Source organism: Nannobrachium achirus, assembly GCF_963921795.1.
Source record: "Nannobrachium achirus genome assembly, chromosome: 15".
Lineage (NCBI taxonomy): Eukaryota > Metazoa > Chordata > Actinopteri > Myctophiformes > Myctophidae > Nannobrachium > Nannobrachium achirus.
Window position 1 is genome coordinate 19,074,387 of NC_137822.1, and position 14,765 is coordinate 19,089,151.

The 14,765-nt window shown below is 41.2% G+C and overlaps 1 protein-coding gene across 1 annotated transcript; it reads left to right on the forward strand.

Annotated features, from left to right (window-relative positions):
* Positions 1-329: 329 nt before the first annotated feature.
* LOC308298836 (eosinophil peroxidase-like) lies at positions 330-13,013 on the forward strand. Its single transcript, XM_080742520.1, has 16 exons — positions 330-341; positions 821-892; positions 1,074-1,161; positions 1,792-1,967; positions 2,161-2,293; positions 4,540-4,663; positions 4,779-4,985; positions 5,210-5,573; positions 6,269-6,429; positions 8,057-8,309; positions 8,501-8,671; positions 9,100-9,337; positions 9,664-9,875; positions 10,028-10,065; positions 10,758-10,865; positions 11,512-13,013. The coding sequence occupies exons 2-16, from the start codon at positions 823-825 to the stop codon at positions 11,524-11,526; spliced, it is 2,358 nt and encodes a 785-aa protein (XP_080598646.1). The 5' UTR covers positions 330-341; positions 821-822; the 3' UTR covers positions 11,527-13,013.
* Positions 13,014-14,765: the final 1,752 nt, after the last annotated feature.

Genomic DNA, 14,765 nt, shown 5'->3' on the forward strand with positions numbered 1-14,765 from the left:
TATACATTGTAAAAAACACAAACTCAAAACTATATTGAACAATATGTTATGGTGAAATGTGATATACTTTATAATATAATGTATTATTACTACTACTACTTATTATTAATAGTTATTTTAATTTATAATTATTTTAAATCCAAGTGAAGCCATTTGCAGATCTTAATCAGTGAACGATGAAGTCAGTTACTTAAGAATGAGAAGAAGGAACTGATCTGATCTGACTGAACTTGAGCTACAACACAGGGGGCGAGGCTTTTTGCTGACTATAAGTAAGAAGTGGTGTAAATGCTTGAACAACTTCATATTTTGAAGTTCTCTGAGAAACATCAAAGGTCTAGGTAAGGTTATTATTTGTTTCTTTCTGCCATCTTTTGCAAAGATTTAAAAATGATTTACTCTCCACATATCTGGAACAAACTTCCCCAAAATCTACAGCTCTGCTACAAATCTCTGTTATTTTAAATCACAGCTAAAAACCTCTCTGTTTGCCACCCCCTTTTATTGCAATTTATTACATTTTTCTTCTGCACCGTAATTATACCATCGTACTGTATCTTTATGAACTTTTATATTGTTTTCTCTCTCGTGTCCTGTCTCCTGAATAGTTGTTTCATATTAAGTTGATTATTATTGCTAATTTTTTGTCCTTTTGTAATGTGTTTTATAATGTGTTTCTTTTGCTTAATCATTTATGTACAGCACATTTAATCGTCCAGTTGTTGAAATGTGATTTACAAATAATCTTTGTATAACATATACCTTGCCTTCCTTTGACTCTGAGACTGATTAATATTTATTCCCTCATCACACATTTCAGATATGAATCCCTGTCTCTTCATCTTTTTGACACTGGGCCTGTGCTTCATGCACGGCCACTCTACTCCATCAGGTATAATATTAAAATATCAAAATCATTTACAATTAAAAAGATTCCTACATCCTTTATATGCCAAATGATGTGCCATTCAATATGCAGTATAGCTGTGACAACTGATCATTGCTAGCATGGATGTTTGTCACACATGGCAATTTCCTAATCACTAAATAATCATCTTGCTGATTGTTTGAAGGGCAACATTTGGGCAGCCCATACCTTCAACGTGCTTTTGAGAAGGCAAAGAAAATTGTGGATGAAGCCTACAAGTACTCCAGAGAAGAGTGAGTTACTAAATTCACCTAGGCTACTACCTATTAAATCACATCAAATCACTGCAACCTACAGTACTACCTTTTAAAATGACAGCTAAAAGCCTTCCTGTTTGCCCACTGAGTTTTATTGAGTTTTTCAATTGTGCGTCTGCACTGTAACTAATTATCCTTCCATATTGTGTTTTTTTGCTCTGTGTCCTGAGTAGTTTCCTTTTTTTAAATTCAAATATCCTATTTCCCATTTACTTAATGTTTTATGTAAGCCTAAGGCTGTTGAAATGTGCAAACAAATACATTTGCCTTGCCCTGATCCATCCAGTTGACTAAACAGAATAGCACATACAATCTGATTGATTGATTGAATGCTTTATTAGCCAGATTGAAAACAGTACACCAGTAGCCTACAGTAAAAAAAAAAAAGAGAGAGAGCTTTGCTTAAAGGATAACACAAAAAGCCACGGAGGGCTTACATTTTTTCCATTATAATCTGTTTTACTCAGTAACAATCAGCAACAAGACCTGTTTTAAAAAACTTGAATAACAAATGAGTGGATGAAGATATTTTAGATGGGGACATGATTCTTCCATTAATTTATGGCTACTACTGTACCAATTTTCTACTGTACCTATATTCAAAAGGAGCCTGCGAAGGGTGCGTACGGAGAACTTTAGCCCCTCTGACGTTCTTCGGCTCATGAAGCAACCACGTGGAGATACCCGCCAAGCAGTGCGATCTGCAGACTACATGGCCCAAACCATCAGACTGTTGCACGACAAGGTCCACCATGTGCACAAACGCTCACTGAATGCAACAGGTCAGCAGAGATTTCAACACAAATACACATTCCACATAATTTCTATTTTAAATCAGATTAATTTGCAGTTGACAAGTAGCCTATTTATTGTGTGTATTCTCATTAGTCTGACTAAAGTGCTACAGCATACACATAATTTAAAGTGTATTATTATTGCTATTCATATTGATATGTTGTTGTATATTCTTTTTAGATCTTCTTTCTCGTGAGGACCTGATGAGACTTGCTAATATAACAGGATGTTTCGCTCGAGTGCGTAACCCACAATGCAATGCCATCCCAAACCTGGACACGTTCCGCACAGCCACAAGCGTCTGCAACAACTTGTAAGAGCTGCCATGCATTTCCTACATGACACCGCTTTCTTTTAATCTCATCAGATGATCCTGTACGGGATCCTGTTACACTATTCATTTTATTAGGTTTTAGAAATCTGTGGTATAACCCTAGACACCTGTAAGCGTTTGTTTGCAACAGCTCGCTCTGAAATCTAACTACATCCTTCTCGCCATTCCATCCTAATTCAACAATGGAAACTTCTGCCAATGACCCAGTGCAGTGCTCCCCCTATGTCACCTGAGATTAACTTTAGCTCGCTGCTTGAAGTACGTATCAATGTTCCAAATTTAGTCTAAATTATCTTATATATTCTTTACACTATGATAATAATAAAAAAAGCAGAACACATCCTTTTCACCCTTTCAAAGTCAGAGATGCACAAAACGGGTGACCGTTTCACTTCCATACTTTCTTTTACAGAATTACAATGGTTTATTCCGAGGGCGTTCTCTATCAGATTATTGCAAGATGCGATGGGGACTCGAGTTAAAGACTCGCGACTCGAGTCAACTCGAGTCGCGTTTTTGGAGACTCGTCACTCGACTCGGACTCGCCCCTCAAAGACTCGAGACTCGACTCGGACTCGCCCCTCAAAGACTCGAGACTCGACTCGGACTCGCCCCTCAAAGACTCGAGACTCGACTCGACTCGACTCGAGCTCATAAGACTCGTGAACAATCTTTATTTTAAGCACTATAATGCATGACAAGCCCGACAAATATTGGCCTTTACTTCTCCTTTCTTCTTTCCTCTCTGGTGCCACAGACACAGCCGTCTGCATGGACCTTTCATCGTAAGATTTAAATATTAAAACGGCGAAATAAAACACACATGTTTAGCTCATCATCAGCTATTTTACTTCAGCTAACTTGGTATTTATGTGACTCGTGAGTCGTGACTCGACTCGTGACTCATGATGAAAGACTCGTGACTCGACTCGGGCTGACCCACTAAAGACTCGACTCGACTCGTGACTCGAGATCAAAGACTCGTGACTCGGACTTGACTCGAGATCAAAGACTCTTTTACATCTAGATGCCTTTTGCCGTGTGACCTCCCGCTGGGGTAGAAAGGGGACGGTATATATACCTTTGTCAGACTATTGCGTTATTGGGTGGATTCCTGTTCTCCATCACTGCGGTCTGCTGAGTGACCAGTGTACTTCTGCGTTTGTTGTTTGTCGTACCTTTTGGCCCGACTCCTTGTCCAAATGACCCTTCACCCTTCATTAATGCATCCCTAGTCTTTAAAAAAAAAAAAACCAAATAATACATATGCCATTTCATCACAGATATTGTAAACATATCATTCAGTCCATTGCATACTTCAGCATGATCAATACTGTTGATTAAATTACATTATTAAAATAATTATAATTTTCATCATGTCAAGCATTATATCTGCAACTCTGTGCATCATTACAGTCAAGGTGAGGCGTTTTCACGTGCCTCACCTTGATCTAGGCCCTAGATCAAGGTGAGGCCTCCATTTGAGCCTATCAGGCCTACAAAACCGGTGTCAAAGAAGAGAAGAATTAGCCCGAACCGTTGGCCTAGCGATCTGGGCACCTAGGCTCCAAAATCACCGGGGTGGTCAAGAAAGAGGAACCTGACTGTAACGAGCCCTCTCTTTTGACAAGCTGAGCTTAATATTTTGCTGTAGTAGCAATTATGACTTTTAACTTTTGACTACTTTTATTATATAAAACATGATTGGTTAATTTGTTATACTGTCCAACACACCTGCATCTGAGCTCAAACAGTGGATGAGCTAAATATGTCCTTTGCAAAGAATCCTATTTTAAAAAATCAAACCTCGGTTCGAAGTGAAGCAAAGCCACTCCTTGGAAGCGGCTTTCACCGCTTCAAAAAAGAGCATGCATTTTCCAGCATGCATTGTTGTATTATTACATGCAAATTTATTCGGAAAACAGTTGTAATTGGTGTGGTTGCAATAGGCCAGCAAAGTGAACCTGTGTTTTGTAAACTTTTTGATTAATGTACAGAAAAGTGAAGCTTTTGGTCATGCTTCACACACTGTTGTCACTGTTGTCATGCTTCACATAATCACAATACTTAATATAAATGCTAAGACGGAATTGATTTTCCAGTAGATTCCTCGCGACTGCACCGAATTTCCCAGAACTGCATCTTTGTAGTGTTATATATTTCCTTTGGATGAGTGAATCTATCAAATGCACGACTTTCATGTATGTTTTATTTTATTTTTTTAGGAGGAACCCTCGTCTTGGGGCCTCCAACACCCCATTCGCCCGCGCGCTCCCTGCTGAATACGATGATGGAATCTTCCTAACAAGAGGCTCCACAAGGGAGATCAACAATGTCATGCTCCCACTGGTATGATATACTGTAATGTACTGTATGTAGGGTACTGTGTGTATGATGCGAGATATCAGAATAACATCTTAAATTAATTACTTTGCGAACATAACCAATTCTACTCCTCTCTAAGGTGAGAGAGGTCTCCAACCAGATTCTGCGCACAATGGATGCAAACGTGGAGAATGACAGAGAGAACACCCTCATGACCACCTTTTTTGGCCAATGGAACGATCATGATCTTACCTTCGGCCCTTTCTCCCCCAGCATTCGTTCCTTCAGCCATGGTGTTAACTGTGAAGATAGCTGTGAAGAAGTTGAGCCCTGCATCCCCATTAAGGTTGGTATTCTTGCTCATAGGCTGGAATGAAACGTATTCTATTATGACGATAATTTCTATGATACAACTTTTCCCAGTGATCTTTCTTGCCATAAACTTTAAGCACTAGACTGGTGTCAGTATTTTGGGCATGTCATTCACTTAATAGATGTACTATTTTCGCCATCCGTTGTACAGCAAAGTATATAGAGCGTAAGTGTTTGATCTATACTTTCGATGAACAGGTCCCCCGCAATGACCCTCGTCGCCCCCGCCCCCCAGAAGGTTGCCTGCCTTCCTTCAGATCGGCTCCTGCTTGTGGAACGGGAACTTCAGCCTTCAATTTTGGCGGTGAACCAAACAAGAGGGAGCAGATCAATGCTCTGACAGCCTTCCTTGACCTGGGCCAAGTATATGGGTCTGAGGAAAAGCTGTCACTTTTCCTCCGTAATTTAACAGATGACGGGGGCCTGATGCGTGTCAACGAGAAGTTCAGGGACAATGGACGTGAACTGCTTCCCTTCAGCCCTATGAATCCAAAGATGTGTGCCACACGCAGAAATGTCACCAATGACCCAAATGCAAGAGAGGTGCCCTGTTTCATTGCAGGTGAGTGTGTGTAAGTTATGTTTCGTAACAGTCAGTTGGTAAATACAATGCCAGATATACCTGTCAAACTACTTCAAAAAACGCCAATGACGTCCACAATCACCACACCAGAGGGAGCGCCGCAAATTACATTCAACCCAGAATTGGCTCAAACAAGGTGTTACATTTGTTCTCCTGCTAAGCCACACACAGAGGAATGTGAATCCCTACTCTCCTTCAAAACCGCTCTAAAAGAGCACTACAGGTGGCTGCAATTCCAAACTGCCCCCCCCCCCCCAACTGTTTAATGTACATATTTCTCTTTTTGATTTGTAACCGTTTATATGATGTATTTGCATTAGTATTGTATATTTGTCTGTCATTAAATATTTTGATGAAGTGAGTACAAAGGAACCAATGGAAACAAGCCATAGGCTTTCATGCATTTAAAATCCTCTTAGCAGACCTGCAGACTGCTAATAAAGTATTCAATCTATCAAAGATAAGGTGGTGCCATCTGGTATTGTCTCTTCTGAGATCTGAGAATAAAATCTTTTAATCTGATGGAGAAAGAAGTACCATATACTCTTTTAAAACCCTCCTAGGCAACCACTCACTGCAAACACCCAAAGATGTTCGTATTTGACACACTGACAGTGACAAGATATGCTGGAAGTGATTGATGTTTGGTCATTGTCTGTTTTCTTATTTTCCAGGTGATGTCCGTGTGGATGAAAACATAATGCTGACATCAATTCACACTCTGTTTATGCGTGAACACAACCGTTTGGCCCGTGAACTGAAGAGAATTAATCCACAATGGGACAGTGAGAGGCTCTACCAAGAGGCTCGCAAGATTAATGGTGCCTACACACAGGTAACATGACCAGATATCTGTGTAGCCTGTCATATTAATGCAAACACTGTAAATCTCTTTAAGATAAGATAACCTTATGGAAATGTAGGTTTCAACAATGGCAGTAAGAATTAAACACAGAAGAGGTACAGAGTGAATGAGTCAGGAACCAAACCAAAATAAATAAAACGTAAGCTTAGATTCTAATCATAATAATAATAGTTAATCATAATAATAATACTTGCCTACTTACTCCCGAGGGGGAAATTCAGTATTTTCAGCCCAACCCAGCTGATTCGCTGCCCACAAGGAGCACGTGAGCAATTAGGGGTTAAGAGTCTTGCTCAGGGACACACAACAACATTGCTACCCTGGCCTGTAATCGAATCAGGGACAACCATGCAGGGCTCTGGTTCCCCAGGCAGGCTCCCTAACCATTCAGCTATGCTGCCCCTGTAGTGCTATCAGTACCGGGACTCTGACTGAATTAATGCACAACATGTACAGTCCATCAATAATACAGTGATGTTACTAGGTTTTCAATGTAATGGGTCCCAGGACCCACAGGTGGTCATTCAAATGGGTCCCAGAAAAGTTTTATGAGTCCTCAATACAATGTTTTCGAGCGCTGTGAGCTTGTAGATCGACTATTTTCAAAATGTTTGCCTATTTCTTATATTTATTTTACAATTTGGCTAATGTTTGAACTTAGAACTACTAAAATTACTAAAACATGTGCCCCAAATGAATTTGGGCGCGCAAAATGGCGTCGGACGTTGGTGGAATCAAAACATTGACGTTTCTATCGCCTGTTTAAGACTTTCTACGTGGATTTTATTTGTGTTAACGTAGGGTAAGGATGCTTTCACCCATGAACAATGGTGGTGTCTGTGGAATTTTAAAATGTTTTTCTTTTACCGCAACGCGGTAAATTATTTTAACATGGACTCCAATGGAGGCGCATCCCGGGACCCCAGGACCATGACATGAATGAGTCTCTGGGCGACTTGAATGAGTTTTTGATGCGGGATGTGCACGTAATGACATCACTGATAATTGCGACCGTAGGTCGCAGTTTAGTATCAAAACCTCCACCGGCCGTCCGTCGGTCGGTCGGTCACACGTCACACGTCACACCTTTGCCCTGCTCATATCTCCGCATCAGTATGACATCACGCCACATGTGTACACAAACCTTTGTGTACGTTGCTGTGGCAACAGTCTGTTGTTGCTGGTATATATGTACAGTCTATCAATACATGTGGAGGTCGTTTTGAGGTGTGATGAGGAGGGATGAGCCTGTGGCTGAACATGCTCCTCATTCTCTATACAGTAGCTGAATTATAGATGCGATACAAGTGTGTGGACTAGCCAACACCAACTCAGGACTCATGAATCGCTGCCCTCCGGAGTCCCGAGCTGGTCTTGGCTCTAGTCCGCACCCTCTGATTATAGAGGGCTCTTGCTCCAGGATAGCATTCAGATTCCTCCACATCCCCTCCCCTCTATGACCACCTCCAGACAGAACGTAGAAACAGGAGAACTACAGGATGAGAGAGACTGATGAGACATTCACCCAGACACTCACTGTACCGACAGTTTCTGCACATGACATCTGACTGACACCAAAATATTTCATATCTTCTAGGTGTTCGTGTTCCGGGACTACCTGCTGCATATTCTTGGTCCTGACATAATCCAACAGCTTGGCCGTTACCCTGGCTACAACGATAATGTAGACCCCAGCATTGCTAACGTCTTTGCTACAGCAGCATACCGCTTTGCACACAATACCATCCAGCCTATCTTGCCCCGTCTGGATGCGAACTACAGAGAGGCTAATGTCCGCAGTGTTCCCTTGTTCCAGGCCTTCTTTTCTCCCTGGAGAATTGTTTTTGAAGGTACGTCATTCAGTGACCATATGTATAGATCATACTATATAGACCAAAATATATCTGATTCCCCTGTATAAATAATATGATATTAGAATATATCTGTGAGAGTCCAAAATATGTTTTCAAAGACAGATTTTGGCCAGTTTTACAACTTGAAAATATTTCTTCAGCGGGTATTGTACCATTTGTTTTCTCAGGTGGCATTGACCCGCTGCTCCGTGGTTTGGTTGGAAGGCCAGCTAAGCTCAACACACAGGATAACATGATGGTGGACGCTCTGAGGGACCGGCTCTTCCAGTTTGTCTTTGAAGTAGCTTTGGACCTCGGCTCCCTCAACATGGCCAGAGGACGTGACCATGGCCTTCCTGGTACATGTTTCAACCACTTTCAACCTGTTCTAAAATAGCAGATCTACAAGACAAATTCAGTTTCTATCGATGCTACGTGACAAGGTTACGTTTACTTTATACGTTGCGTCGCTCAGCAAAACATTTCACTTGAAAATCAGCTAGTAAATCACTTATTCCTACGTGACACCATGGCAACAGAACTAGCCTCTACTTGGCATTGTATTAGTGCTTCACAAAATCCTGCTGGATTCATCATCATTGTTGTGACGTTCACAAGAATGTGTAATACACCATCTATTGAAGATACAGATATAGTCAGTCAGTCAGCCAGCAAGCACTCTTGATAAAGCCGATTGAACCTCGTTGTTTGCCTGCATGGTGTAAACACGCAACAGAAACATTACGATTGTTTAATCAAGAACATTTCTTTTTTTTACTCATTACAGGTTACAACGCTTGGCGCAGGCACTGTGAGCTCTCTCAGCCTAGAAATCAGGCTCAGCTCGCTCAGGTTTTGCAAAATCCTAACCTGGCTCGCAGGCTGCTTCAGCTCTATGGCACACCTGATAACATTGATATCTGGATCGGCGGTGTAGCTGAGCCTTTTATCAACGGTGCCCGCGTTGGTCCTCTGTTTGCCTGTCTCATTAGAAACCAGTTCCGGGATGTCCGTCAAGGAGACAGGTGAGGAATACAGTATACAGTAGAAATGTACATGCATGCGCACGCAGGCATGTACGCATGCACACACTATATGTAACGGTGTCGCAAACTCTCCTCCGCCTGTAGACCAAAACACTCATATCATCCCTGTGTTTGGCTTTGTTGTCCCTTCCCACATCGAATCCCTTGCGTTATACATACAGTATACTGTATAATAAGTGTGTGTGTGTGTGTGTGTGTGTGTGTGTGTGTGTGTGTGTGTGTGTGTGTGTGTGTGTGTGTGTGTGTGTGTGTGTGTGTGTGTGTGTGCGTGAGTGTGTGCGTGCGTGCGTGCGTGCTATGCCCAGGTTGTGGTATGAGAAACCTGGAGTATTCACAGCTGCACAGAGAAATGAACTGCAGCGTACCACCCTGGCCAGGATCATCTGTGACAACACTGGAATCACCACTCTCCCTCGAGATGTCTTCTCTGTGGAATCAAACAGCAACAGGCGTGTCAACTGCAATGCAATACCAAGGCTGAATCTGGCAAATTGGAGAGAGAGGAGGCCGTGTTCAGGTGAAAGAGCATTTTAATTCCTGTAATTCCTGTTTTTCTTATAATGTTCAGCAAGCAGTGGACCATTTTCAGGGGAACTGACTTTTGTTATACATATTCTGTTATGGTTTTTCATGAAAATCCTAAGTCATGTGTTGATTTTGGTGTTGCAGCTCAAGGTGCGAATTGCGATGAAGTCCAAGGAAATGAGGTGAGACTCTTATTTGGTGCACTTGATCAAGGTTATGATTAAAATTAACACTTTTCCTCAGTTCCTGTTGCCTTGGTCAAGTCTCTTTGTTCAAAAACAGACCTGACCCATTAACTCATTTGTAGCCGATCCCGCGAATACTCGTGAAAAAGGTATCTAGAGTGCCGATCCCGCGTATACGCAGGCTATTTACTGTATATACAGTAAAGCTGGCAATGGCTACGTACCGTCCGTTGAAAAGTGCTGGCACGGGTGGAATCGCCGATTCATCATCATCGCGCATCCACGTGCACACAATAGTGATCCCTTAACATGGAAGCCAACGGTCTTTCTCATCTTTAATGTCCATTTTCGCCAAAAAACACTTGGATTCTCGCTAAAATAGCAAAAGTATAAAGGGATCCATCTTCCACCCCTGTTTACATTTCGACCACAAGTATACTTCCGGGTGAATCTCCGTCAAGTAGGAATTCGTTTAGTTAGCTCGATCTACTTCCGGCCTTCAAAATAAGAGACTGGCCGCGGACGGAGCAGGCGGCCGGCAGCTTGGACATTTAACCCTTTCATGTCTGGAGCAGCAAATGCCTCTATTTGATCAACACCAGTCTCAAAAACAAGACATTCTCAAATGTGAGACAAAATGAATATATATTTCTTTTCTTTTTGATATTCTGATTGTAAACTCACACCAGGTTGAGACGGATGCGTTGGATCAAGACAAAGGAGCCAACCAGGTGGACCCAATGGACCAAGAGAACCGGCTTGTTGGACTGGATGACCTGGAGCTTCAGGACAATGAAGTAATCAATTAATATAATATACATCTTGGCTAATAATAAGTCTGGATTATACCTCATTTCTTCCCCTGTCATACCACGCATGACACAAATAAGCTGATGCTTACAAAGCATTGCATCACGTGTCGTGAGTTCATAACTTTTTTTGAGAGTGCAGTGTTGTTTTTGACAGCAAAATTTGATTTAGTTTTAGTCATAGTTTAGTCTCCTGAAAAGTTTTAGTTTTAGTCAAATTTTAATATCATGAGATTTTAGTTAACTAAATCTACAGTTGATTTAGTCAACTAAAATGTATTTTAGCAGGCCTTGATGGCATGGTAATGACTGATTTTACACTTGGTTGCATGCTGAAAATAGTGATCTTGTAGATCTGCTATTTTCAGCAAGCAATACCTGAGAGCAACCAAACATAAAATTACTTTCTCCTCCACTAGTCCCTCCCTAACGTTTTAGTCTAGTTTTTATTTTGTTGACGAAATTGTCAATATCTTTAGTCTTAGTTTTAGTCATCACAGCTTAGTTTTTATTTTGTTTTTATTTTGTTTTCGTCAGTGAAAAAAAAAGCAGTCTGCACACATTTTTCGTCATAGTTTTAGTCGACGAAATCAACACTGTAAGAGTGACCTTTCATCTGTGCTTCTCCCTATAGATTCCACAGGTGTAAGGGAACCCTTGTCCTTCCAGAAGCCAGCCATTCAATACAGCTTCATACCCCCTTTCCTCTTCCCACCGGGAAAACAAAACTCTGTGTCAAATAAATCCATTCTATGGACCATTACTCTGTACTGTATAGTAGTCTGTAGGCAACATTGCAAATGTCTTACTCAAAATATTTTACCAGGAACAGAAACCCTGTTTAAGTTATTCCATGTCATGAAAATGACACCACCCAACTAATAGCTTGAGATCAGAAGCCCCAAGTATGAAGCTGTTTGGGTAATTTTGTTTTGATTGTTCCAAGCTCCTCTGTGTTGTTGTATTGCTCTGTTGTGTGTACGACAGAGTTTAAATCGTAGTCGTACGTAGTCTAAAGCAGTGGTTCTCAACCTTTTCAAGCCGTGACCCCCAAAATACCCCTAAAATAACCCTCCACCCTGACGAGCACTAAGAGTTAAAGAAAAAAATAAAATTTTGTTTAACACGGTTCTATTGTGAAAATAACCAATCTACATGCTCACATTTTCACAATTTCTTCCTCTAATATTTGACAATTTGGCCAAGGTTTAATTTGTCACTTTAGAAATGTGCAGATAAGTCATACAGACATGTTAACATATTGTATGTTGGTCTGCTTACTGTTGAGTGAGAAAGGATTGTTAACATTAAGCTAAACATATGTGGACCCCCCAAAATAATTTGGGGACCCCTCTGGGGGTCCCGACCCCTAGGTTGAGAACCACTGGTTCAGCTACAGCATTTCCTATTATGTGAGTGAGTTGAAAGGGTGGTGAGTTGGGCTTCTGTCAACTCACATATTCTTATTTCTCAGAATGAACATACTCTGATTAATGATTGCTTCCTCAACAAGCTCAGGTGAATAACATAACAATACCTCATTTATTAATACAACTTTTGTGCTTGCAAGTCTGCAATCAAACTATGTGTTTGCTTACAACAAAAGCTTTACCCAAATGAAAATGCATACAGAAGTGTGTTCTGACACCACCTCTGACCATCAATCTGGTGAAATCCCACTTTCACGCTGTGTCACATACAGTAATTGTGGTTTGTGAAATACTACCGGTGTTGGCATTTTGAGCTGCTGTTTTGGCAACTCTATGTTACAATTAGTTTCCTGTGTGTTTTGCAAATAACAACACTGACATTTTCTGCATGGGAAATTGACACAAAGACTTGACGGACACAGCCTGAAATTTCACATTCACAGATTATGCTTTCAATGTTAGATCTTTGTGTAAAGGGTACAATACATTTAATGTACAGTATATTTCCATCAATAAAATCCTTGTTTTGTCATCCAAGTGCACCTCATTTGCCCAAAACCTAGATTTATTATTATTATAGCCTACTTATATTCTAGAAAATGTCATGCCTATATGCCAATGGGTTTGTTTTATTGTCTCTGCCAGGCTGGAGACAATGTGGACCCTGTGTAGCCATTCCGGCCTAGACTTGTACTGCAAAGCTGTGCTAACACAATGGTGTAATGTTATATTAAAGCAAAATAATTATAATAAAGATACATAATGACAATTATACTGTTTGTAATGACGAGTGAAACTGCAAATGTGCTGGTACGTATAATGTGCAGCGATATTTAATTTATATGCAGCCGTGTACAATTTTCCAGATTCAGCCTTGGTATTGCATTGCAGTTGACATGCCTATTGCTGTTTGATTCCACAGAGAAGACATCTCGAGGGAGAGTGGTGATGTTGACCTTTTTACAACTTTCTTTCTTTTTTTTAATAGTATTTTGATACTTACATTGGTAATGTAGCATAGGTTTTCTCATCTATGTAGCATAGGCCTATCTATTCTGCATCTAATTCAGAGTTAACATTTTTAACTAAAATCTTTGCTTCTGGGGGTCCCTGGAGCAAAATTATGGGGGTCCTTGACATGACATACGTTTTTTTCAGAAAGGTGTTATGATTTAGAAGACATTCGTAGAATCTGCCTATATTAGTGGTTCTCAAACTTTGTCATGTCAAGGACCCCCAAAATGATATGTATTTGCGGGTGCTTTTTGCAGGATCACATGTTGTTGGAAGCCTCTTATGGTCAACTTATGGACATGTAGTTAGATTGCTTATGACCTTGCTCTGTGATAGTTTCTAGGAGTGTCTGGTATTTCATGTTTAGTGATAAAAGCTTCTTCTTAGCTAGTGTCGAAGGTACACTTTAAACTACTTTGGTGTATTAGCAGAAAGATGTGCAAAGGTTTCTGGAATATATATCAGCACAGAGATGAGCGTTTCCGGACAACCGTATCTGACCGCGTTAATATTCTTTCCTTCAAGAGGATGAGAAAGAAAATGTTGACCAGAGTTTTCAGGTGCCCACTGTTCCATGTACCCCCAGCCGACGATCTGTTTCTTTCTGGAGAGGGTGGGAGGGATTAACCTGGATGGCCACTAGCTTCTTCATTGTTCTCACCTCCACCACCCCTTCACACCTTCCTGTTTAGCATCAATGACATCATAGCAGAGCCTGCTTTCTTCACAAGTTTGTAACACTCCTATGAGTCAATCACATAAATAGATGCTAATAAGACTGATAAAAACTTCTGCAGCATCCTGTCGCACACGCAAGAGTGCAATGAACCCAGACAAGACAGAGCTTCTGTTTGTCCCAGTTAAGTCTTGCCACATGCAAGATCTCACTATTTCCATAGACAATGACTTCGGTTCCAACTACTAAAACCCTTGGTGTGGTCATGCATTCAAGGGACACATTGCATCAGTTACTCTGTCCTGTAAGTTCACACTCTATAACATCCATAGAATCAGACCCCTCCTCACCCAGGAGTCAGTCCAGCTCCTCTTCAGTCATATCAAAAGTTGACTTTATCTTTTGTGTATCATCGTCCTTGATGATTGGTTGACTACTGTAACTCTCTCCTCCCTGGCGTCCCGGTGATCCAAAGTGCCGCGGCACGATTGGTCAACCAGCCAAGATTCTCACGTCTCCCCCATTCTCCGCTCCCTCCACTGGCTCCAAGTTGCGGCCCCCACAGAATACAAAACACTGGTGCTGGCCTTCAAAGCAGCCAAAGGTATGGCACCGCCATACCTCCAAAGCCTGATCAACCCCACACGTTCACTCAGATCAGCTAACACAGGGATGCTGCCCAAAACCTCGCTAAAAAACCCTGGAAAAAATCCACTCGTCCAATACAATACAAGACCTATAATAGGCCCCCAAACTGTTTAATAAACT